Source organism: Brachyhypopomus gauderio, unplaced genomic scaffold (genome assembly GCF_052324685.1).
Source record: "Brachyhypopomus gauderio isolate BG-103 unplaced genomic scaffold, BGAUD_0.2 sc61, whole genome shotgun sequence".
Taxonomy (NCBI): domain Eukaryota; kingdom Metazoa; phylum Chordata; class Actinopteri; order Gymnotiformes; family Hypopomidae; genus Brachyhypopomus; species Brachyhypopomus gauderio.
The window spans coordinates 813,032-837,056 of NW_027506882.1; the positions used below are offsets into that span (position 1 = coordinate 813,032).

General features: G+C 41.7%; 1 protein-coding gene across 1 annotated transcript; it reads right to left on the minus strand.

Annotated features, from left to right (window-relative positions):
• Positions 1-968: 968 nt before the first annotated feature.
• Positions 969-22,061, minus strand: LOC143489357 (uncharacterized). The gene is made up of 7 exons (XM_076988318.1): positions 21,924-22,061; positions 21,517-21,660; positions 21,349-21,426; positions 20,299-20,888; positions 20,080-20,209; positions 2,834-3,004; positions 969-1,582 (listed from the first exon to the last, which is right to left on the minus strand). The coding sequence occupies exons 1-4, from the start codon at positions 21,984-21,986 to the stop codon at positions 20,664-20,666; spliced, it is 510 nt and encodes a 169-aa protein (XP_076844433.1). The 5' UTR covers positions 21,987-22,061; the 3' UTR covers positions 969-1,582; positions 2,834-3,004; positions 20,080-20,209; positions 20,299-20,663.
• Positions 22,062-24,025: the final 1,964 nt, after the last annotated feature.

The following is a 24,025-nucleotide window of genomic DNA, read 5'->3' on the forward strand; positions in this document are numbered from 1 at the left end:
AATGGAAGAAATGATAGGAACCAGTGAGGGAAGACAGGTTTTTACTAGTACGGAGGGGATGGGGTCTAACTGGCAGGTAGATGGCTTAAGCTTCCGGATGATGTCTGAGATTTCGGAGATGGAAGGAAGATGAAAGAGAGAGAAAGAAAGAGCAGGAGGAGAGAAATCAGAGGTAAACCTGGAAGTTGATTGTGAACCAAGATGATGGTGAATTTTACAGATTTTTTCATTGAAATATGACATTAGTGAGTTACAAAAATCAACTGAATGCAGATGAGATGGAAGAGAGTCCGGGGCTAGAGTAATTCTTTTGTACAGTGAAAATAATGACTTAGAATTACCTTCATTTGAATGGATTATGTCAGTGTAATAACTAGATTTACTTTGTGAAATACAGTCCTTATAATGTAGCATATGATCTTTATACATGTCTTTATGAACAGAAAGTCCAGTTCTCTTTTGGAGCCGTTCAAGTTGCCGCCCTTTGGCCTTCATGAGCCGGAGTTCGGGTGTAAACCAGGGGGCTGAACGGGAAAATGAGACGGATTTAGTTTTAAGTGGAGCCAGAGAGTCTAGTACAGAGTGGAGCCCAGTATTGTAGTGTGATACCAGGTCATCTAGAGTGGTTAGATTATGATTGTCCATTGTGGAGTTAATGCTGGAGGAGAGAGAATCCAAATTGATGTCCTTAATATTGCGGAAAGAGATGAGACGAGGGGATTTATTAATAGGCAGAGTGAGACAAACATTAAATGAGAGGAGAAAATGGTCAGATATGGGGAGTTCATCAGCAGTACTGTCTAAGGGAGATAATCCTGAGCAGCAGATTAAATCCAGGATATGACCCTTACAGTGAGTAGGAAAATTGATGTACTGCTGAAGTCCAAAACCCTCAATACAATTCGTAAAGTCTTTGGTAAGAGGGTTATTAATATTGTCCATATGAATATTAAAATCACCCAGCACAATGTTATTTGGTGAAAGAGCAGAGAGTTGTGCGAGCAAAGTGGCAAAGTCATTTAAAAATTCTGTTTGGTTTTGGTGGACGGTAGATAACAGTAATGATGATGGGGATAGATCCAGACAACATACACACGGTCGATTCAAAGGAGGAGAAGGTAGAGACAGACACCGGCGAGACTTTCCACTTCTCGTGGTGAATTATCGCGAGACCTCCTCCACGGCTGGTGACACGTGGTTGGGAGATGTAAACAAACCCCGGTGGTGCAGATTCGTTGAGTTTTGTAAAGTCACTTGGCTGTTGCCAAGTTTCAGTTAAACAGAGAAAGTCCAACTTACGGTCCGTGATGAGATCTTGGATGAGATGTCCCTTGCTCGTGAGTGAGCGGATGTTAAGCAGACCGAAGTTGACAGTGGAGTTTTCACCTTTAGCCAGGGTGTTAGCCGACCGGGCTAGGCAGGCCAGCACACTGTGGTCAGCGACCCGACCAGTGTTGCGCTGAGGATGACGAGAAGTGGACCAGAATGATTTTATTGCTTTCGACGAGTCTTCCTGGACATTCCGACGAGACCCGCGGTGAATGTATCTCCGGCGAGGCAGGAATGTTATATCCGGGTGTAACTGTAAACACAGGTAGAAGCGGTTCAGGCCCGAATAGCTAAATCACCACTCTTGCTGATACCACCGGATTATCACAGAAGGAAAGCTTTACCTGTCCAGATTAAAACAATTGCCTAATCCAAATGCCAGCTTTAAAAGTTCAAGATAAAACTTTTACGATAAAACGCTCAATCGCTACAGCGATTCAAACTTAGACTACCGGCGAGCAGCGGCTGCAAGTCGCGCCAGCGTTCACCCATCCGGGATCCTCCTTAGTTCCCAATTCCCGCAACCTAACCTCCTTTTCCATCTCCATCTCGAGCGCCAGTCGCCGCATAGACAACTTGAGCTCCATATCAACCCGCTGTTGTTCTGCTCTCTCAGATTCCCATCTCAATAAAGGCTCTCTTACCCCAGACGACACGACAGACTCTGGATCAAAACACGGTAGGATTGGTACACCAACCGAATCCGCCACCATAACAGCTCTATCCACCATAGACACGGGAGTTTTCTCCTCCGACGCCGCACACAAAATCACAACACCCGTCTCCACCATTTTCTCAACGAGCAGCTGTTTGATATCTTTCTTCACCATCTGCCTAGTCACAACGACCTCAAAATGGGAAGCCAAATGAAACAAATCATCCTTCCTATAGGTGTCCAATAAATCCAAAGAGGGCGCACTCAAAAACACAGACAGATCAAACGGCTGGGCCATCGTACTTCAATATCCAAACACTCAACCAACGTTTTTAAAGTTGTACATAAAATCCCGCTGCAATCCCGGACGAGCCCCCATATTTTTTAACCCACCCCCCTTTTTTTTAACACCCCCCCCCCCCCCCCCCCCCCTTTAACTTTCTTTTCACTAACGATTTCCCTACGGTCTAGGCCACAGGAGGAACAGCAACATGAAACGTGGTGAATGTATCAAACGGAAGTCAGCATATGCACACACAAGTCATTCGGACACCACTGATCAAATGCCAATAAAACCTTTATTTAATGACTAACACTCATCCAGTGCAATGATCAGGAACATAACTGGGCAAGAGTGGCACTCAAGAAAAGAACCAAACAAAAACAGTAAGAAAAGTTCTCCTATCATACCTAACCCCCTAACAGAACAAACAAAAAAATCTCCTAACTAAACTCACCTACAAAATAAGGAAAACAAAAATACACAAGTAGTGCCCGCCCACTTTCCTAGTGGAACCTAACAACATTCATCTAACAGTGATGTACAATGTACAGGGCGCCCCATCTTACCTGCCCAGTTTACCTAAATTGCATCAATGATTTGTAACCCAAACAGATGTTATATGGTTAAGGTCCGAAAGCAGCTCTCTCTCTCGCAGACCCGACAGGAGTCTCTTAAGACCGACGCTCCGCCTCCGGTATTCCTCCAACAGTACTCCCATTGGGCAGTTGGTCCGTCTCCTGGTGTTGAAAATACAACCAAATAAGAATTCAATCAGGTTAATAGAAAAGAAACCCGAAGGCTTCTCAAGGAGCCATAAAAAACCAAGACCTAACACAGTGTATATTATTTAATGCTTAAATGAATAAAGCAATATTTTCTTATGGATCTGTCAGTAATTTCAAGTGAAAACATTTTTCAACAAGCAAACAGATAAAAACAAACTTCCTTCAAAGAAAACATGTCCTGTACATTAAATGAATAAAGTAATAAAGGTTTGAAAAGTGCTGGAATTTAGGCTAAAGTACCTGAAAATGCTTGAAATTGCAATGACTTAGTTTCACAACAAATATCTGTCTGACTGAACAGTTCTCTTGTATTATGTTAACAAATACGAGCCTCTTGTAATTCCAGGACGAAACATGAGAGAACGTGAAGACGTTAAGATTGGGCGTTTTGAAAATAAACAACCATTAAATAATGTGAATAAAAAAGCGAATTATTTTGTATCATTTCGACTATATGTATAAATATTTAACTTAATTAAGTTTAACTGGTGTGCGCAGTTACAAAATTCGAGAGGTGCATGACCTTGTGAATCGACAGCGTGCGACGCCCTCGCGCACGGGCGGAGCCACTGCGATTATGTTATTTTCGCCGCGCAGACCCTCGCCGCTTGTGTGCGCTGCAGTGACTTTGCAGGCTACCGTTGCATTGTGGGGAATGTAGTGTTTGTGCATGCAAAACACTATCGGGCGGCTGTGGCCTGCGGGCCGGTTCTAACAGTAATTAAATATCATCCAGGGGGCCATAGATAATCAATTTGCGGGCCGGATCTGGCCCGCGGGCCTTGACTTTGACATATGTGCTCTATGTGGTGGGCAGGAATGATCCCTCTCAAGATGTTGTATGCCCCACCCCCTGAAACACAGGTGTTGGAACAGAGAATGCACAATGATCCCGATCACTTTCTTGAAATGATCCCTCGAAGTGCAACAGCTCTGTGGCAGAAATGGACTTTCCATCTCTTAAAAGACTATGAAAAATCACTTGGAGTGGATGGGCTAGTGCTAGAAATGTTAAACTTGTTGGAAATACAGTTGTGCTCAAAATAATAGCAGTGTCTTATAAGTAAATATCAAAAAAATAAGTAAATATCAAAATTCTTCTAACAAATTGTACTTTAATGAACACAAATGCATTGGGGACACATCACATTCTATTCCAAAGCAAGACAATTGGGAAAAGTAATTAAAACTCAAATAATAATAATAATATTTCACAGAAAGTCAGAAACGTAATGTTCAAAAAAATAGCAGCATTAACATCTTTTCTTGGAAACTCAAAAATGTACTGCACAAACTAAGAGATTCTTGATAAGCCAACTTGGCTGAGTATCCTAAACTAATATTTTGTTGCAAAACCACGGTTTCTGATAACTGCTTCACATCTGTGGTGCATGGAGTCAACCAATTTCTAGCAACGGTCAACAGGTATTGCAGCCCAGGCCAATTGTACTATATTCCACAATTCCCCTGCGTTTCTTGGTTTTGCCTCATGCACTGCAGTTTTTATGTCAGCCTACAAGTTTTCTATGGGATTAAGGTCCGGGGATTGTGCTGGTCACTCCATCAGTTGAATCATGTTTGTCTGGAACCATGCTTTTGCTCGCTTGCTAGTATGTTTTGGGTCATTATCTTGTTAAAAGGTCCACCTCAAAGGCATTTCCTCTTCAGCATATGGCAGCATGACTTCTTCCAATATCCTGATGTACTCAAATTGATCCATGATCCCTGGTATGCGATAAATAAGACCAACACCGTAGTAGGAGAAACATCCCCATATCATGATGCTTCCACCACCATGCTTAACCGTCTTCACTGAGTACTGTGGCTTGTATTCTGTGTTTGCAGGACGTCTGACATACTGTCTGTGACCCTTGGACCCAAAAAGAAGAACCTTGCTTTCATCAGTCCACAAAATGTTACGCCATTTCTTCTCAGGCCACTCAATGTGTTTTTTGGCAAATTCTAACCACTTCTGCACATGTCTTTTATTTAGCAGTGGGACTTTGCATCAACAAGACGTCTTCTGATTGTACCAGTACTCACAGTCAACTGAAGGTCTTCCTTGATCCTCTTGGAGCCGATCATTGGCTGAGCCTTTACCAGTTTGACTATTCTCCTATCCATTCGAGGAGTTGTTTTTCTTTTTCTTCCGCGTTTTTCTGGTTTTTCTTCCCATTTCAACACATTGGAGATCATTTTAGCTGAACAGCCAATCACTTTCTGTACTTCTTTATAGGTTTTCCCCTCTTTGCGGAGCGAGCCGTACATTGTGGAAAAGCTGCAGAAGCTAAGGGGAAGTCTGGTTGATCAAACATCCGAACAATTCGTCTCTGACGCCGTTGACCATTGGGAAGGCGGTTCAAAGACTCATAGTGCTGTTTAAGTCGAAAATGGGTCTGGCTTGTGTACGACAGAGTTTGTCAGAACGTGTGATGAAACATCGTGTGTACTACGAATTGACACATTTGTTGTATAATTGTATTGGCGATAGTGTGGATGATTTTACACTTTTTAATAACATGAACGCTGATGATGTTAAACGTTTACAAAATTTCAAGAATCAAATGAATGTTGTCAAAACAACAACGTCGCATGATTGGCATCATTTGGCCCAGTTGTGTGTAGATTCTAACTAAACACCCCATGTGTCTATTAGTAAACTGTTGGTTCTCATGCCTAAGAGCAACAATGCTGTAAAAATCGATCATGTGCTTTGTCTGTGTGTGTATATAATACATTTGTGTAGTAAAACTTTCAACAAAGAAACAGATTAATGTTTGCAAAGTGGTTGATACACTTGTTGAATACCTAGTTGAGAAAAATGTTGGTGTGTGTGTGTGCAGTGAAGTGCAAAATAGTTACACCATAGAACCATGGCAGCAAAAAGCTGGTTGATTCTGGACAAGAAAAATACCCCACAGTTATAAAATAATTATAAATTCTATCACTCCCACATTTCATTAAGCCACACGAGTCTTGTATATTGTTTAACTAATACATATTGTGTTTTCCATATTGGAAGCAAAAAGTGTTACAAACATACCCGGTCTCCCCTAATTGTGCAGATTTTATTGTGTCGAGGTGTTCCCAGGACATCTGAGAGATATAATCTCTCCCACGTGACCTGGGTCTCCTCCCTGTTGGACGTGCCCGGAGCGCATTATTTTAACTCTCCTGTTATGACCGGGAACATGATTATTAGAGGTGCTTATGGCGAGACACGGCAGGCAAATAGGCCTACATAGTTTTATCATGCGCCGGTCAATTTTGAGGTTTTAGACTATTTTGATTCCGTAACATGTCTTATTTCAAGCTGATGGAAAGAAAATGTGCAAAATAAACATTAAAGTGTTTATTTATCTACACTTTATCTGGATGCGCCTGTAGATTTTTTATAAGTTCACGAAAAGTTAGCGTTCTTACGGAGCATGAACCGCCGCTCCCGTTATCTACCTGTCATCATCATGGGTATCGTTGTAAAACTCTCTCTCTCTCTCTCTCTCCTACACGAGTACATCTGCTCCAAATATGATCATTTCCTTTCTAACAGCAACAGATCGTGAAAGAATAATCGGGTGATTTAAACGCAAGCTTGACATCTCGTTGGCCGGTGTCGATTTCTGAGAATGTGAAACCTGAGAGCGTCACGTGGTCACATGCGGTCACACTTTCTGGTTTAGCATTTCAGTATCTTTATAATATAAAAACGCTGAAAGTATTGCTTTTAACAGCTTCTCAGAAAAGACAACAATTGTCACTTGCGAGAAGAAGCAAGGTGAAACTTGCAAAAATCAATTAGATAATGAAATGCTTACACGCATTTAGACTTTAGATAGCAGGTCGGACCAAATGCGCCGCACAGCAAAGCGCGTTTGAACTAATTAGTGGATTAATTTGTCCTAATTGTGTAGGCACAGGGCTTAAAATTAATATCAGACCACGGATTTTGCAGCAGTTTGTTTTAAGAGTGCAATCTGTGTGAAATAGATGGGTACCGCAAACCTGTATATACATATACGCGTCTTGGGACATGCAGGTTTACAAAAATAATACAGGTATGGGACAGGGTTGAGATAGAGACAAGAAGTTGATCCACAGATTAATAAAGTACCCTGTCTTTCAATAATGTCAGTTTTACCCTACAGATCTTTTCTTTAGTGGTAGAATGGAAAATACAAAATATTAATAAAAGTGAATGAATACAATGTTTTGTGACTAAAAGTTTTAAACTCATACCTATGTTATGTAAAAGTAAAAAATAAATACACCAATTAAACGTGAGGAGATGAACAGGTAGTGATATCCTATACATTTAATTTTATTGGTAAATGCAGGGTTGAGGCAGCAGCAGGTATGACCATTTCTACCTTTAGTGAAGGTGTCTCTGCTATGATGACTGATATGGAGAGGTTGTGGCTGCAGAGCACAGACTTACTGTCAATGTAATGAACCTGATATGATCAGATCAGTCTTACTGTCAATGTAATGAAGCTGATATGATCAGATCAGTCTTACTGTCAATGTAATGAAGCTGATATGATCAGATCAGTCTTACTGTCAATGTAATGAAGCTGATATACTCAAAATATCAAAAGCAGAGGTTGTCGTATCTGACACGTCTGCCAGTGTGAAACACAAGTGCAAACCTGAGCACAGCTAAAAAGCTGAAAAGACATCATGAGGAAATGTGTGAGGGACATACATATGGAGTAGGGATGGATGACTAGGTTGTAAACAGGACTGGGGAACTATTGTGCAGGACAGACATACAACAATCTAAGGTAAAAGTTCTACAGGTTGCAGTGTGTGCGCTGTGATTGCGTTTTATTGAAGTTAAACTTAGTCATTACATTGCTCTGTTTTGCTGTTGTTTGTCCTTTTATTGTTGGGGATGCTCTAATGATATGATTAGATTGAGAGTAAGTAAACAGTTTTTTTCTGATTTATAAAGTAATAGATATTCAGAATCTCAAAACAAGAATTTTGAACCTGACTTTATGCATTGTTCAGATTTCTGTTTTTGAAATATATGCAAATTAACATGTATTTAATTAGTTAAAACCTAAGTTGCATATTTAAACATAACATTTCAGAAAACTTGTAATTCTCTTAATGTCAATAATCATTGTTTCATAGTGATTGCTAGATAAAATGTTTACCCTATTCACCTGTAGTGTCTTACCTTAAACGAAGAGAATGTTTGGCCGCAATCATCTCAGTTACATATTGTTTGGTGAAAGGTGTGTTTGGAGGGTTTGGTTAATTTTGACTAGATATGCAAAACTCAATAGAAAAACAAGGAACGTGAGCTCATGTTCATGGTCAGGTTTCCTATGTAGAGTCACAGTAGAACGTGTGATTGATGATGGGCTACATATTAAGGGACCAAAAGATAAAGATTTAACAGCACAAAATAGCAACTATCCAGATATTGATGTTCTTCACTGCTCGACGGTAAACAGCTCACTTTTAGAGGTTGTAATGAGGGTAGAATCTACTAACAAGGGCAATTACAGAGAATATCCGTGTACGATGATGTCTTAACCACTCCAGTCATCCTCTGTTTTCTGGGATGTCCAACTACATTCAGAGTTATTTACAACTGTAGGCTCTGCTATTACAGCCTCTGGCCTTAATGAAATCAAAGATGAAGTTCCATCTGCTTACATTTTTGACTGGCGAGTAGATAAGACAACTGACATTTTCATGTCATGCACAACAGTCTGTGATAATTTGTTATGTAAATACCGCAGGCCCAAACTTAGTAATGATTTGTGGATGTTTTATATTTCAGAACGACAAAATGTCCAATCTGTCTTTGGTGTTTTAAAATAACAGATGCAGCACTTTGTGATGTAAAAAATGTGATGTACATTGTGACTACTGTCATGGCTCCCGCTAAAGGACTTTAAGATAAAGTTAAAGAAATTGCCCCAGAAGCAATTTTTGTGAACTGCTATGCACATAGATTAAACTTGGTGTTAAACTGGTGCACAATTCATGCCTCGGTCCAGTGTTTTTTTGCAACTTTCTCTGGGTTTGTCACATTTATTGATAAACCCCCATTTACTGTTGAAGGACGGCCTTTCCTAAGTCTTCAGAAAGTTCCCTGAAACTCTGCTACACAGTGGAGCTTCACATAATGGATATTAAGCACTATGACCAACATGTATCATAGGCTCCTGCAGACTTTTGAAAGGATATGTTTTAAAAGAGTCGGGTGATTCCTGAGGAGATATTCCAACATTTGATAAAGAGTTATGGCAGTTTCTTTGATATAGGGAGACTGAAATCTGAGTTCCATGTTTTCAGAAAAAAACAGTGAATAAAACAATGTATTAATCTTTTACATATATTTACATTGTTTTAAGATTGTCATTATAAACTTGATAGTTTAACAAGTTCTCTACATAAAATTTTAAAAGAGGTAATTTTAATGTTTATACAGTGTGGTTTAACTCGGTTGAGAATGATTCTTCATTGGTTCATCAGAGTTTGTTAATTGTTTGAAGTACGCTACTTTGAAGTAGGCATATTTGTGTGTGCGCTGTTCTGTGTGACTAGGGGAGTGTGTGACTAGGGGGCGCGTGTGTGTGTGTGTGTGTGTCGCGGGCAGTGGACGGAGGTTTCCCTACAGCGTGAGTCAAGGTCATGTGCGAGTGCATCAGTATGTGTGTGTGTGTGTGGGAAGACCTGAGTTAATTCATTGAGGGAAAGGTGACGAGGTCAACTCAGCGTGCCGAGGACCCTCAGAGTTACTTCAAGTCAGTATGGGGCCTCACTCAGGAAAAAAATGGTTTGTATGGATATTTGCATACCACAGTCGAATGCATGTTGGCTCCTCAAGGAAACGTTCCCCCTCTCTCTCTTTAAATGCTTGCGCTCTAAACACGCACCCCGGATTGGTGTGTTGAGAATGCCTCCTCATTGGTTCATCAGAGTTTTGTTAACTGTTTGAAGTTATTCAAAGTAAGCATATTTGTGTGCGCATGCGCGGTTCTGTGTTACTAGGGGGTATGTATGTGTGTGTGTGTGTGTGCTGTTCTGTTCAGGGGAGTGGGTGTGTGTGACTAGGTGTGTGTGCGTTGTTCTGTTCAGGGGAGTGGGTGTGTGTGACTAGGGGTGTGTGTGTTGTTCTGTTCAGGGGAGTGGGTGTGTGTTACTAGGGGTGTGTGTGCGCTGTTCTGTTCAGGGGAGTGGGTGTGTGTGACTAGGTGTGTCTGAGATCCTCCTGTTCTGTGTGTGTGTGACTACGGGTGTGTGTGTGTGTGTGTGTGTGTGTGTGTGTGTGTGTGTGTGTGTCTGAGATCCCTATCTTTTAGCGCTGATCTGTGTGACTAGGGTTTGTGCGCTGTTCTGTTCAGGGTGTGTGTGTGTGTGTGTGACTACGGGTGTGTGCGTGTGTGTGTGTGTGACTACGGGTGTGTGTGTGTGTGTGTGTGTCTGAGATCCCTATCTTTTAGCGCTGATCTGTGTGACTAGGGTTTGTGCGCTGTTCTGTTCAGGGTGTGTGTGTGTGTGTGTGTCGCAGGTGTCTAGGGTTATACGGCTCCGGAGAGTCAACATCAAAGAAGATCAAATTAATGTTTTAATTAACCTTATCAAGCAAAATATCAAAGCACAACTTAATACTCTTTGGTCGTCTTGACGTTGATGTGATGATGATGTCATGAGTTGGGTGGGGTGGAGGGGGGGAGGGGGGGGGGGGGTGGAGGGGAGTGGGGGTTGGGGGGGGGGGGGGGGTAAGGGGCGGGGTCAACTAGAGGTCAAAGTCGTAAATCTTTTTGGAATAAGCCCCCCTCTATATTATATATCATGTTTTCATGACACCAAATTCTGACCCTACTATCTGAATGTTGCAGCAGAAATCGAGACTCATCAGACCAGGCAACTTTATTCCAATCTTCTATTGTCCAATTTTGGTGAGCTGTGTAGCCTCAGTTTCCTGTTCTTAGCTGACAGAAGTGGCATCTGGTGTGGTCTTCTACTGCTGTAGCACATCTGCCTCAAGGTTTGATGTGTTGTGTGTTCAGAGATGCTCTGCCTCGGTTGTAACGACTGGTTATTTCAGTTACTATTGTTCAATTGGCTCAAATCAGTCTGGCCATTCTCATCCTGTGACCTGCTGGCATCACCTAGGTGAAGAACCCCGTGTACGTGCACCACTCCTAGACACGCATAACATTGGGTGTTGTTGCATGGCTCGCACCACTCCTTCGTGGGACGGGGGGCACACACCTGCCCTAGGCATTGTTCATTGACCAAGGAGACTCCTCATATGCGGTTTTGATTTCCTCCTCATCACTGTCTGAGGAGGAGGTAGGGCTCCTCCAGGGCTTAATTTGAGCCGGATCCTGCTGGAACAGGATCCGGGAACTCTCATTTTGAAGGGTGCGTCTGCCTTGATCCAGTAACTTTCAAGCCTACTAATTATAAGTTAGAAGAAATCTGCATTGAACCTTTTAATTGAACAAATAATTCTATAAAAGACATTTTTTAAACACAATATCCACATTCAGGCTTCCTAAATCACTTAAGAGCACTCCCTTTTAGCGATGCCTTTCCGTGTCTCCCCTATAAAGCTAGTTATACTTTTGCAAGTGACCGTAGCACGCGACTCTGCACACCTCACGCGAACCTCGTGAACGGCGGAGGCGTTTATACTAGCTGCGTCACATTCTGTGCAGTGTTGTCCGACACAATATGATTTGGTAGTATAAAGAAACACCCCTCAAAAACAGGGGAACATTTACCTGATGAATTTTAATGTTGCTTTGTGTTTCAGATTTGAAAAGTGCTGGAATTTAGGCTATAGTACTTGAAAATGCACTTAATGCCCGGTTCACACTACACGATTTTAGGCTGGTTTTTCAGTCGCCGACAGTTTTTTGTAGATCGCCGACAGTCGGGAGCAAATCGGCGATCACTCGGCGCTCGCTCAGTCGTGTAGTGTGAACTGCTGAAAGACGCTTGCCGAGCCGTCGCTGACTGGTCGCCGACTCATCGCAGACGACCGGCAGATATCTAGCATGTTTAATATCTAGCAGTTGGCGACTGGGAGTCGGCAGCAGCGTCTAGCTACAGCCAATGGGAACAGCGTCTAGCTACAGCCAATGGGAACGTGGAGAAAGAACCGCGGCACCGCTGAAGATATCTCTGAAGAATGTAAAAAAACTTTCAAGAATGCTTTCAAAACAGTAACCCAGCAAACACACAAAATCATCACCTTTCTTACAACTTTACTACAACACTGTTTAAGTTATTGTGACAGCACTTGAGAAATAGTGCGATTGATTACATCTATGTTCACTGCAAAGGAGAGATTAAATAATTCTGGCAACCTGGGACTATGGAGTGTTTAAACGGTAAAAAAAAATATATATATATATATATATAATAACGAAAATGTGGAGTACATGTACATTGTTTTTTTCTTCTACGTGGTGTTGCTGGTTCTGGGAGAGTTTCGTTTTCGTGTTCTCATGTTTTTGGACGGCAGCCAGATGAGTCGGCGATTCCCCAGTCGTTTAATTCGTGAGCCCGCGTCACCGATCAGTCATGTAGTGTGAAAGACACAACAACTGAAAGACTCGCGATTACAGCACAACCAGTCGTGTAGTGTGAACGGCACAAAAACCTGACGACTGAAAAGTCATGTAGTGTGAACCTGGCATTAAATGCACTTCTGCACTTAAAAAACTTACAAAACACACGTAAATAATCTAAAAGTAATTTATATATACGAATTGGCTTGTTATTTTGACATTTGTGCACTTAAGCGTTGCGTTTTGTGTGCGATCCGGTGACATTGTTGGCCTCAGTGACCCCTTGTCTCATGCCGTTGTTTGCATTCTGGCATCGTTTCATTTACACATTAAGCACTGGGCTCCTCATTAGGGTGTCCTCAGGGAACTCCACTTCTGGGACATCCACAACACTCTCCTGATCTGAGGGGGGACACCTCTGGCCAGTAATCACCCTCCACTCCTTTCTGGTAGGAGGGAGAGCAGCAGAAGATCCAGAGAAATGCCAAGTACCAAGCCAAGGGGAGGAACTAGCTGGTACTAGCTAGTATAGCTAGGTGCACTGAACTATCGTGGAGCATGTGGCCCTCTTGTTGGCAGCAGGTACTGCTTACCAGTGACAGAAGGAACAATCACCTTTAATTAACATTTCCAAGGGATTGATCAGAGTGTGCAAAGGACATTTACTGTCACAATTATCACATACACACCGAGAGTGTTCTAGGCTACTGGACCAGTGCAAAAGATTCCACTACCAGAATACGTCCTCCTGTACAGCCCACAGCTCCTGCTCACAAAACCAAAAGAAAACACAAAACAATTAACAGCAAAGACCAATAGTTCTTGAGAGGGAAGAACCACTTCTCCCTCAATTTGCGGTCAATAAAATAAAAACTTCCCCATACCCTAAACACACTGTAGGTACCATGCCTCCACAGACAAAAGGGGGGGGGGGTGCTCTCCCTCGCGGCATGACCACATCAGAACGGATGTGGTACTACGTCATCAGACAAATCCCCTTTAAAAGGGGGGATCCCCCTTTGTTCGGTCTCTCTACCTGGCTGCATCAAAGTAGCTACGTAGAGACGAAGAGCGGGCGCACTTTTGAGGACAAAGCGGTATTGTTTCTGCACCCGGGCCCCATGCAACACGCGACCGTCGCAAGAAGTAACTAGTTTGCTACTTTTATTTCTTTTGCGGAGCTCGCTAAAACCAATCGCTTCAGCAGGCCAACGATTAAGAACTGTTTGAACATTTGCGCAACGGCCGGACCTCCGCGAATTCATCCTAAAGTCGACAGCAATCACTCACCCGGGAGACCACGCACTGACCATCGAGGGACCGCAGATCGAACGGCCATCCTGGACGGAGCAACGCGATCCAGCGGAACTTTCTTCACAAAAGCGCACAAAGGCGTCCTCCTCAAGAGACTGCCTGGCCTACTACGTGGACCACGGATGAACAACTCAAAGTAAGACTGTGCATCTGGGCAGACTTAGAACGATATCTTGTGATACTCTTTTCTTTGTGCTTAGAACGATATCTTGTGATACTTTTTTCTTTGTGCTTAGAACGATATCTTGTGAATGCTTGTTTGCAGTGATGTTTATAATTACGTTCATGTTAAACCGTATTCTGTTTAAGGCTTGTTCGGTTCTTCGTACTGATTCATTTACTTCATAGTTAATACCCAATTCCTCGTATAATTGTTAAACGTGTGTCCCACTATACGCTCGTTGGGGGTGTATAGTGACCGACAATAGTTAGAGTAAATTTGTGTTGTGTTCGTGACTGTAGTGAGAGCTCGGTTTGGTTTTCGCGCCATCGAGTTTCTCTTTGTCTCCTCCCCCATACGCACGTACACACACACACGCATCCGCGGGCACTCGAATACACATCCACACACACTAGTGTTGCCACCTGTCCCAGGACTGTCCCGGTTTTCACGTGCCTGTCCCGGTTTTTCATCTTTTCAATATTCGGTCCCGGCAAAAAAAATAGGTTAGTTCAAACCACGATTCAGACTGTTTCTGCACACTTTAAATCTGTTTTTTCTCTCGCTGTGTCCATTTTAAACCCCTCCGGTAACGTTTTACGTTCGCCAGCCCCCCCGCTCAACAACTTACGTTCGCCGCCACCCCCCTCCCATCAACAGATTACACTCGCCACCGTTTCAGTATGACAGTGTCCTTGTTATCTTATATATGACTAGACCTAGGTGGCAACCCTAACACACACACACACACACACACACACACACACTAGCCTACCCTGTTGCCCCCTTTGTTTTTGATGTTTTTAACTATTATTCTTTGTGATAAATAAATGTTTTATGTTTAAATGCTGTCGTTTGAGTCGTTGTTTCCCTGTTACAACCTGAAGCCAGAACTATTATTTGAACTGTAACCTTCAGATTTATAGTTTGTTAATCAAACAATTTGGGCTACGGGAGTTGACCACAATTAGTGGCGACCTTAGTTAAATTAGTTAAACACAAAAAAAAACATTATATGTTACAACCCACCCTGTCTAGGGGCGGGTTTAAAAAGCATGCATATGCACACCTGAACGCTGTTTCCTCTTTATAAATCACAACCTGCTTGTAAGTGTGCGCAGGTGACCCAGCCTCGCGTTCCGCCTCCGCACCGCCCACATTTACCCATAAAAGGTCCATGCAAATCACACAATGAATATTTAAATGTGGGATTCCCCATTCATTCTGAGTGGGATAATGGAGGAACGCAAGCCAAAGAAGTGGAATTTCGGAGAATGTGAAGTAGAGGCCCTTGTTTCGGAGGTAGAGGCAAGGAAGGATGTGTTGTTTGGTGGCCTTAGTAGTGGCATTACCAACAAACTCAACATGTGGCTGCAGCAGTAAATAATGTTAGTTCCACAAGCCGAACAGTTGCAGAGGTAAAGAAAAAGTGTAGGGCTGCAACTATCGAATATTTTTTAAATCGAGTATTCTGTCGATTTTTCCATCGATTAATCGAGTAATCGTATAAAATCACCACTTTTGTGTTTTTAACGAAAATTGTTGGGGGGGGGGGGGGGGGGACATACCGGAGCGGAGCTCGGAGAGGTCGTTTTCTGCATGGTCCTAGCGCTAGATTCGTCGCTATTTAAATATTTGTTTTTTAACCGTTAAAAAGTGGGGGGGACATGGCTTTGTCGCTATTTAAATATTTGGTTTTAACTGTAAAAACTGGGGGGGGGGCAAAACCGGCTTTTGAAAAAGTAAATTATGTCTGTGTGTGTGTGTTTGGAGGGAGAGATGAGATGATAAATTACATGAGTGAGATCATTTGCTGTCTTGCTACTTATTATGTCTAGTCACTATCGACTCATAACACGTGCTATATATAATTATAACTACTGTACATTATAACAAGCACTAGTCTTTATATCAGTTATAATCATAAACATAACTTGGAGAGGCTCCTAAACCGCTTGGAGAAGCGCAGTTCACGTGTGGATGCTTTCGGTTTAGGTGCTGAAGTATTGAGGAAGTACTGTTATGGTAGGCCAGGTCTGTTTTACAGTAAATACACTGCACTACGTTGTCCTCCTTGCGCAGCGAAAAATGGTCCCACACTTTTGACATTTTTGCCTTTTTACGGACACTGCTATCTTCATTTTCCGCCATTTCCATCAAAACAAATCACGCCGCCTTAAACCTGTGCGTCAGTTATAACAGTCCGTGTAAAACAATGATACCGGAGCTGCGCAGTAGTACAAAGCGGGATTGATACGACAGTAGAAACATTTAAAATAGATGGTGACATAAATTAAACGAAGCCTCAAGGCAAAGAATTTGCCTCGAGTAATTTTTGTAATCGAATTACTCGAAGAATCGTTTCAGCTCTAAAAAAGTGGTCAGATTTAAAAGTCGACGCAAAAAAGTAGTGATGGCCAGATGAAGCCTCATGAACCCTTGAAGCTTTCTATCGAGCTGGTTAAGCAAAGGTTCATTTCTCGAAGCATCATGTGCACACAAACCCCCCTGCTGGTCAACACCTTTATTATCATTTCAACTATTTGTTAAGTCCCCTAATCAACATTGTCAGCACAGGAAGGTATGATCACTGCCAATAACAGAAATACAAACACCGTAATTTGATTTTCTGTGGTTCATTCATTTGTTCATCTAGTTTGTTGATTAATGTGTGGGGAATGCTAATAGAGGTCTGTTTGTCATAACTTGCCAGTATGATTTCAGTCAATAAATAAATATTTGGGTTATTTGGGTCATTTGGTACCAGGCCGCACAGAAACATTTTTTATATATATTATATATAAAAAATATATATATATTATATATAAAAAATATTAAAAATATTATATATATATATATATATATATATATATATATATATATATATACAATTCTATAATAATATATATATTCTACTGAGAATCAGAATCTGAGTGATGTTATATTTTGAAAAATATAAAAAATTGAAATTCTCTCCTAATTACTGAGTTCTCCCTCTAACTCTGGTCTATTAACCATCCCAACACACAGACTCTCCACTATGGGTGGCAGATCTTTCAGTGTTGCTGCCTCCACTCTCTGGAACTCTCTACCTTCCTCTCTTCACTCCTCTGACTCTCTTCCTATTTTCACAGCTCAGCTAGAGACCTTCCTATTCTCTCACTACTCCCACTGTCGCTGATACTCCCTAACTCCCCTCTCTTATGTATGACCATGTTCATGTAAAGACCTTCCTATTCTCTCACTACTCCCACTGTCGCTGATACTCCCTAACTCTCCTCTCTTATATATGACTATGTTCATGTAAAGCGACCTTGAGTTTGTGAAAGGCGCTATAAAAAATAAAATTATTATTATTATTATTAATTACATCCGTCGGTGCGTCGGATATATGTCGTATATTTGTTTTTATGCCAGTCTTATCTTTATTTTGTTGTATTTACCCCCCCCCCCCCCCCTTTAAAGGCCGGTCCGGGAAAATATTGTCTGACATGTAACCGTTCCGTGGTGCAAAAAAGGTTGGGGACCGCTGCAATAGGACATGAGATGTTTGTGTAAAAACTGTTGCAGAACCTCCACGAACAGCGGAACCTCCACGAACAGCGGAACATTTACGTGATGAATTTTAATGTTGCATTGTGTTCCAGGTTTGAAATGTGCTGGAATTTAGGCTAAAGTACTCGAAAATGCTTGAAATTGTGACTGTATTTCAATTCACAACAAATAGCTGACTGAACAGGGGGGTAATTCCAGAAAGCGGATTTAGTGACGAAACCGGGTAAGTAAACTCAGAGTTAACAAAAACTCTGGGTTTTCCATTCCAGAAACCGAGCTTAGAGAGAACCTGAGTCAGCTGGGAAATATTGAAATGGACCTTGAAAGTGCCCTAGAAGTGATTTAAGGGTAGGTTTAAGCCTGGTTTATACTTGACGCGGCGCGAGGGTCCGCGCGGCAAAAATGACGTAATTGCGGTGACTCCGCCTGTGTGCGAGGGTCTCGCGCGCTGTCGATGAACAAAGTCATGTTTGCAGGGTTTATACATCTTTACAAGGTGGAATTAAAGCACTTGTACGTCACTTTCAAGGTCCATTTCAATATTTCCCAGCACGTTAAACTTAATTAAGTTAAATATTTATACATATACTTGAAATAATTCGCTTTTAATCACATTATTTAATGGTGGTTTATTTTCAAAATGCCCAATCATAACGTCTTCGCTTTCTCTCATGTTTCGTCCTGGAATTACATTAACGTAATACAAGAAAACTGTTCAGTCAGACAGATATTTGTTGTGAAATGAAGTAGTTACAATTTCAAGGATTTTCAAGTATTTAGCCTAAATTCCAGCACTTTTCTAATCTGAAACAAAAAGCAACATTAAAATTGGTCAGGTAAATGTTCCTTCCCCTGTTTTTGAGGGGTGTTTCTTTACACTAACACATATCGTTTCAGACAACACTGCACAGAATGTGACGCGGCAAGTATAAACGCCTCTGCCTTTCGCGGAAGTTCACGCGAGGTGGGCGGAGCCAGAGATGCTCACAAGTCATTTTTTGCAAGTCCAAGTCAAGTCTCAAGTCTTTGACCTCAAGTCCAAGTCAAGTCTCAAGTCTTTGACCTCAAGTCCAAGTCAAGTCTCAAGTCTTTGACCTCAAGTCCAAGTCAAGTCCCAAATATTTGAGTGACACTGTAGTCGCAAATCACTGTATAGTTGTAATGGTCTGTTATGACACTTCTGATGTATAATAGCTTAAACTGGTAAATAAAGAAATACAATTTTTAACAGTGCGCACGCACACACAAACGTTTTCCAGATAAATTTTGTATCCGTATTTTTCTCCAAAAAGTATTTTTCTTACAAAACATTTTTCTGGATACAATATTCTCTTCTTTCAGTAGAACATCTGCTATATTTTGTTTTAAAAGATAAAGGAGGGCTGTGAAAAAAAAATAATCACATTTTTAACTATATATATATATGAAAGGTCTGCATATAAGGAAAATAGCAACCAAATTAGTCATTATAAAATAAAAATTAAAAACAGAATTCAAATTTTACAATAATAATGATTCTGACATAAAAAGCCCTGCATTAACAACTATTTGTCTCCTAATGAACGGGATCAAACTCAATCTATTTGAATTTCAAGGTGTCTTTCAGTTTCCAATACAAGGAAAATGTTTATGCAACTAACGCATTACATTTTTAAAAGATCAGGATTGACAGGGTACTTGCACTTAGCCTGGCTTGGTGAGGGCGCATTATGAGGCCTCCATGACTGAACACCCTCTCTACTGGTGCACTGGTGGCAAGTCAATACCAATATTGCAATATTGCTAATAACCTTTCAGGCAGTGACTAACCTTTCCGGGTGGGTTTTCAGGTGGCGAATAAAATTAGATGTGGTGGAACCAGCGTCCTGTATTTTTATGCCACACACGCTGCAGTTTGCTGCTCTTCTATTCGCTACTTGTACTTGTTTTGTACCCAAAACTTATTATGAATGGTGGAACAGAAGCGAGCGTCCTCACCAGCGCCGCCATGATCGCGATGTTTTGCAGCGCGCGCAGCGCCAGGTTCGCGTGTGCGAAGTCGCGCGCAACGGTCGCTTGCGAAATACTTGACGCGTCGCGACCGGACGAGGGTCGGCGCGCCGAAAATGTTACATCAGCGGGAAGTAAAAAGCATACAGACAGGCGGAGAAAAAGTCAAATGAAACACAAAAGAACATTACAAATAAAAGATTGTTCACGAGTCTCAAATCACGAGTCCAAGTTGAGTCGCAAGTCTTTTGAATGCAAGTCTAAGTCGAGTCTGAAGTCACTGTATATGCGACTTAAGTGCGACTCGAGTCCGAGTCCCAAACTCGAGTCCCCATCTCTGGGCGGAGCCACCGCGATGACGTCATTTTCGTTTGTGTGGCCCTCTGACCCAATTCAGGTTTCTCATGTGGCCCCTTGTAAACATTAATTGCCCACCCCTGCTGTATAGGCTTGGATACATGCACCTCTGTCTCTCCCAGTACTGAAGAGGATCCTCTGTTCAGTCAATGTTGCGCTCCGCCAGGTATCTCTGCACTTCCACTGTGGCATCAGCAGTGACACTATGAATTCCTCTGGACTCGGTGACCATGGCATCTAAATGAAACCAGAGTTTGCTTGATTCAGATGAATATAAATGAGGTCATAATTCAAAACTAACTTTAAACCAAAGCAAAAATACTGACCAGGTCTTTCAGCTGCAGCATCCTGTGATGTTGAAGCTGCAGCTGAAGATGGATGTGATTCTCTGGAGATTACACTGGCACATTCAGAGGTGAGTCGTTTTATTGCTTCATCTGCCTTTGTTGGGCTAAAGAAACCAAGTGATTTGTACCTTGGGTCTAGTAGTGTTGCCAGTGACATAATGCTCATGCTTTGGATTTTGTCAAGCCTTTCCCTAAGGAGTCTGATGAGGTGCTCCCCCAGCTCTCTAGCTACTGGGACTGTTGACTTTGCTGCCTCTTCCTGGAGCATCTTTTTAACCATTTTCAATAATGGCACCACTTTGGGGCCAGATACCTTTTTCTCCTCCGACAGCTCTATAGTAGCCTCATGAAAAGGACAGTATAGACAGGCATGCACAGATATTATTGTAATCATCAGAGGTCAGCGCAGGAATGTCCGTTTGTAAGGCAGCCAAAGCTGCCCCCACAGGCTCCCCGAGTTCTGCTACTCGCTCCAGCATTTGAAATGTGCTGTTCCATCTTGTTTCAACCTCCTGAATCAGTTTCTTTTTTGGTTTTCTCATGTGCTCTTGAACAAGGTCCAGCTTCTCCTTTAAAGATAAAAAGAAAGTGTTAAGTGATAAAATGTGTTACATATGTAGCAATACAAAATGTGTAAACAATATGAAAATAAAAGTTACTGATGTTGGCAGTTGTGCTGCTCCTAAAATAGCCCACCAGCTTCCTTGCCTTTGTACGAATGGTGGACAGCACTGGGGTCAGTTCTAGAGCCTTTTAACAACTAGATTCAGGGTGTGAGCAATGCAGACTGCATGACGCAGCTTAAGGTTCTTGCCACAGGCAGATGCGCCATCAGTAACCAGACATGTGACTTTTGATTTTATTCCCCATTCTTCCATGAGGGAGGATTTCATACATGCCAAATTTTCTGCTGTGTGTGCCTGTGGGAATTTCACTACACCAAGTAGTGTAGACTTCAGACATGTGTTGTCATCTATAAAATGGCAGGTTACAGCCAAATATGCATCCATATTGAGAGATGTCACTCACTGCAGGGACTTTCAGGACCTCAGCTTTGGCCTTCTCTTTCTCTTGCTGGTATTTGGCCTCAGCCATGGCCTTTACAGCCTAAAGGGAAGGTAGAAAATAATGATTATTTCAGTACTACTTTAGTAGTACTAAAGTATTTCAGTACTTTTTCCATGTCATCACACATACCTTCCTAGTTGGGAGAACATAAGTTGGATCCAATGTAGCTACAAAGTCCCTGAATCCTTTATCTTCAACTATGCTGAATGGCTGTGTGTCTTTAACAATCATGGAGACCAAAGCCTCATCCAGCTCCTCCTTTCTGGTCACTGCCTTGTAAATATTAGATTAGATTAAACTTTGTCATAGAAAAGTACAGTACTCACTGTATATACACATTTAACATGTGCATAATAATGTTAACAGTGCAATATTATATTAGATTATATATATTATTACATTATATGTAATTGATAAACTTTGCACATAAACTTGCTTTTATTTTGATGTGTATGATAAATGTAAGTCTTAGTATTGTCAATGTCATTATTATCATGGTTGATTAATAAATATGAAAAATGAAAAAGCAAACCCACCTTGGCTGGTCCAATTCCATTCCCCTCATTATTTTCATGACAGGCACGATAGTGCCTCAGCATAGATGAGGTGTTGTTGTTGTACCCCAGTTGCTTGGAACACAACAAACACTTCACCTTGGAATGAAAAAAAAACGACTTGTGAATATTAACCCTACTAACCCTAGTAGTAACACATTTCATTATATTCAGACATATTATGTGTAATACCCAAGGACGGATTAGGATAGTCTGGGCCCCTGGGCAAAGAGTTGCACAGGAGCCCCCCCCCCCCCCCCCCCCCCCCCCCCAACAACATAAATAAATTAATACATTAAACAACCTGTCACTAACTAACCCTAACTCAAGAGTCTATTTTATATAAGTTTATTTCTACTCTTCTTTCTTGCAAAGTAATTCACTAATTCATCAAAATTAAGCTGTCTGACCAAATCTGATTCAATGGCCAGAAGTGACAGTGAGTTCAGGCGGTTTTGGCGCATCCTAATCCTGAGATCATTCTTAATACGAGCCAGTTTGGAGAATGAACGCTCCCCTTCACCATGTGTGATAGGCACAGTCAAAAAAAGTCCAAGTGCTATGTAGACATTTGGAAAGGTTGACTGTAAATTCAAATTTATCATGGTTTTGAGCATTTTACTAGGATGTTTTTCTTTTTCTGTTATGAATGATTTGTATTGTATCAATTCATCAGCCAAGCTCATGTTCAGATCTGAAGGATATGCTGCAGCGAGTGAGTTAGCCTTTAAAATGAGGTCACTGTTGGACATAGTCAGGCATGAAAAGAACATCAAATAGTTCAGTTAAGTGTGTGTATGCATTCAAACGGTGGTTGAGACAGGACACAAGTTTGTCAATGACAACATTGAAAATTTCGATCCGAAACTTGTCCTTTCTGTTAAATGCTACACCTGGCTCTGCACTATCATCAGACATAATTTTGCGCTTCTTTGTACGCTGGAGGTCATGCCTGTACTCTTGAGAGACAGCAGTGGTGACATTTAAAGCTGCCCCTTCAAACACCTCAAAGTTATCTCTCTGTGCTGCCACAAAGTCTCGTAAAGACAAGAGAAGATGTGTAGCTGTACATATGTCTATCATGCTTCTGCAGCTGCAGGCTTGTGGCTTGGCACCTCTGTAGTATTGTGTCCCAGAAGTATTCCATGAAGGCCATCTCCAACATGTCCAATTTGTCACGGAGTGCAGAGGCTTCACTACGAGTTACACATTTCTCCTCCATATCTTTAGACATATCATTCAATGCCTCTCTCAGTTGTGCATAATATTTCCAAAGAGCCTTAGTTGACTCAGCTCGTGCGCTCCATCGAGTTTGGTATCAGTATCACGGAAAACCTTTCCCCACCTGTGTGTAGATGATGCACAAAATGTGTACATTGCCTGTACAAAGTCAAAAAAACGTCCAGCTTCTGGGCTACTGTCAACAGCATTGACACCAACTAAATTCAGTGAATGTGCTGCACAGGGGACATAACAAATCAAAGGGTTTGTTTGTTTAAGATGAGCTTGGACTCCATTGTACTTTCCCGACATGCTACTTGCATTATCATATGACAGGCCCCTACAGTTGGATAAGTCTAGGCCCAGATTCTCCACCATAGCAACGACACACTCTGCCAAACTGTCCCCACTATGGTTTTCAATAGGCTCAAAAGCTAGAAAATGCTCAACAACATGTCCGTCATTATTAACAAACCTGAAAATAAAAGTAAGTTGGTCCACATGAGCAAGGTCTGGAGTGGAGTCAACTATAATAGAGAAGTATTTTGATTCTTTGATCTCATTAACAATTGCCTGCTTTGTTCTCTGTCCCATCAAATGGATCAATTCTTCACACACTGTTGATGATAAGTAGGACACAGAACCTTTTCCCTTACCTCCAAACCTTTGTAGGTGCTCAGCTAGGAATGGGTCAAATTTGGATAAGAGTTCTATGATGCCCAAAAAAATTTATATTGTGGGCTGATCCTAATAGCTCATCATCTCCCCTGAAAGCAAGTCCTCTCTCTCTCCCAAAAACTGGATGACTGCAACAACTCTTTTCAAAACTTCCCGCCAGTATTGTCTTTCTGCATCAATTTGTT

What these genes read in the sequence shown, in the direction of transcription:
- LOC143489357 (XM_076988318.1), bottom strand. Translation starts at nt 21,986, where the DNA reads ATGCTGAGGCACTATCGTGCCTGTCATGAAAATAATGAGGGGAATGGA. An exon ending in ATGGAATTGGACCAGCCAAG is followed by an intron (nt 21,661 to 21,923) that starts GTGGGTTTGCTT and finishes AATATTTACAAG; the next exon opens with GCAGTGACCAGAAAGGAGGA. An exon ending in ATGTTCTCCCAACTAGGAAG is followed by an intron (nt 21,427 to 21,516) that starts GTATGTGTGATG and finishes CCTTCCCTTTAG; the next exon opens with GCTGTAAAGGCCATGGCTGA.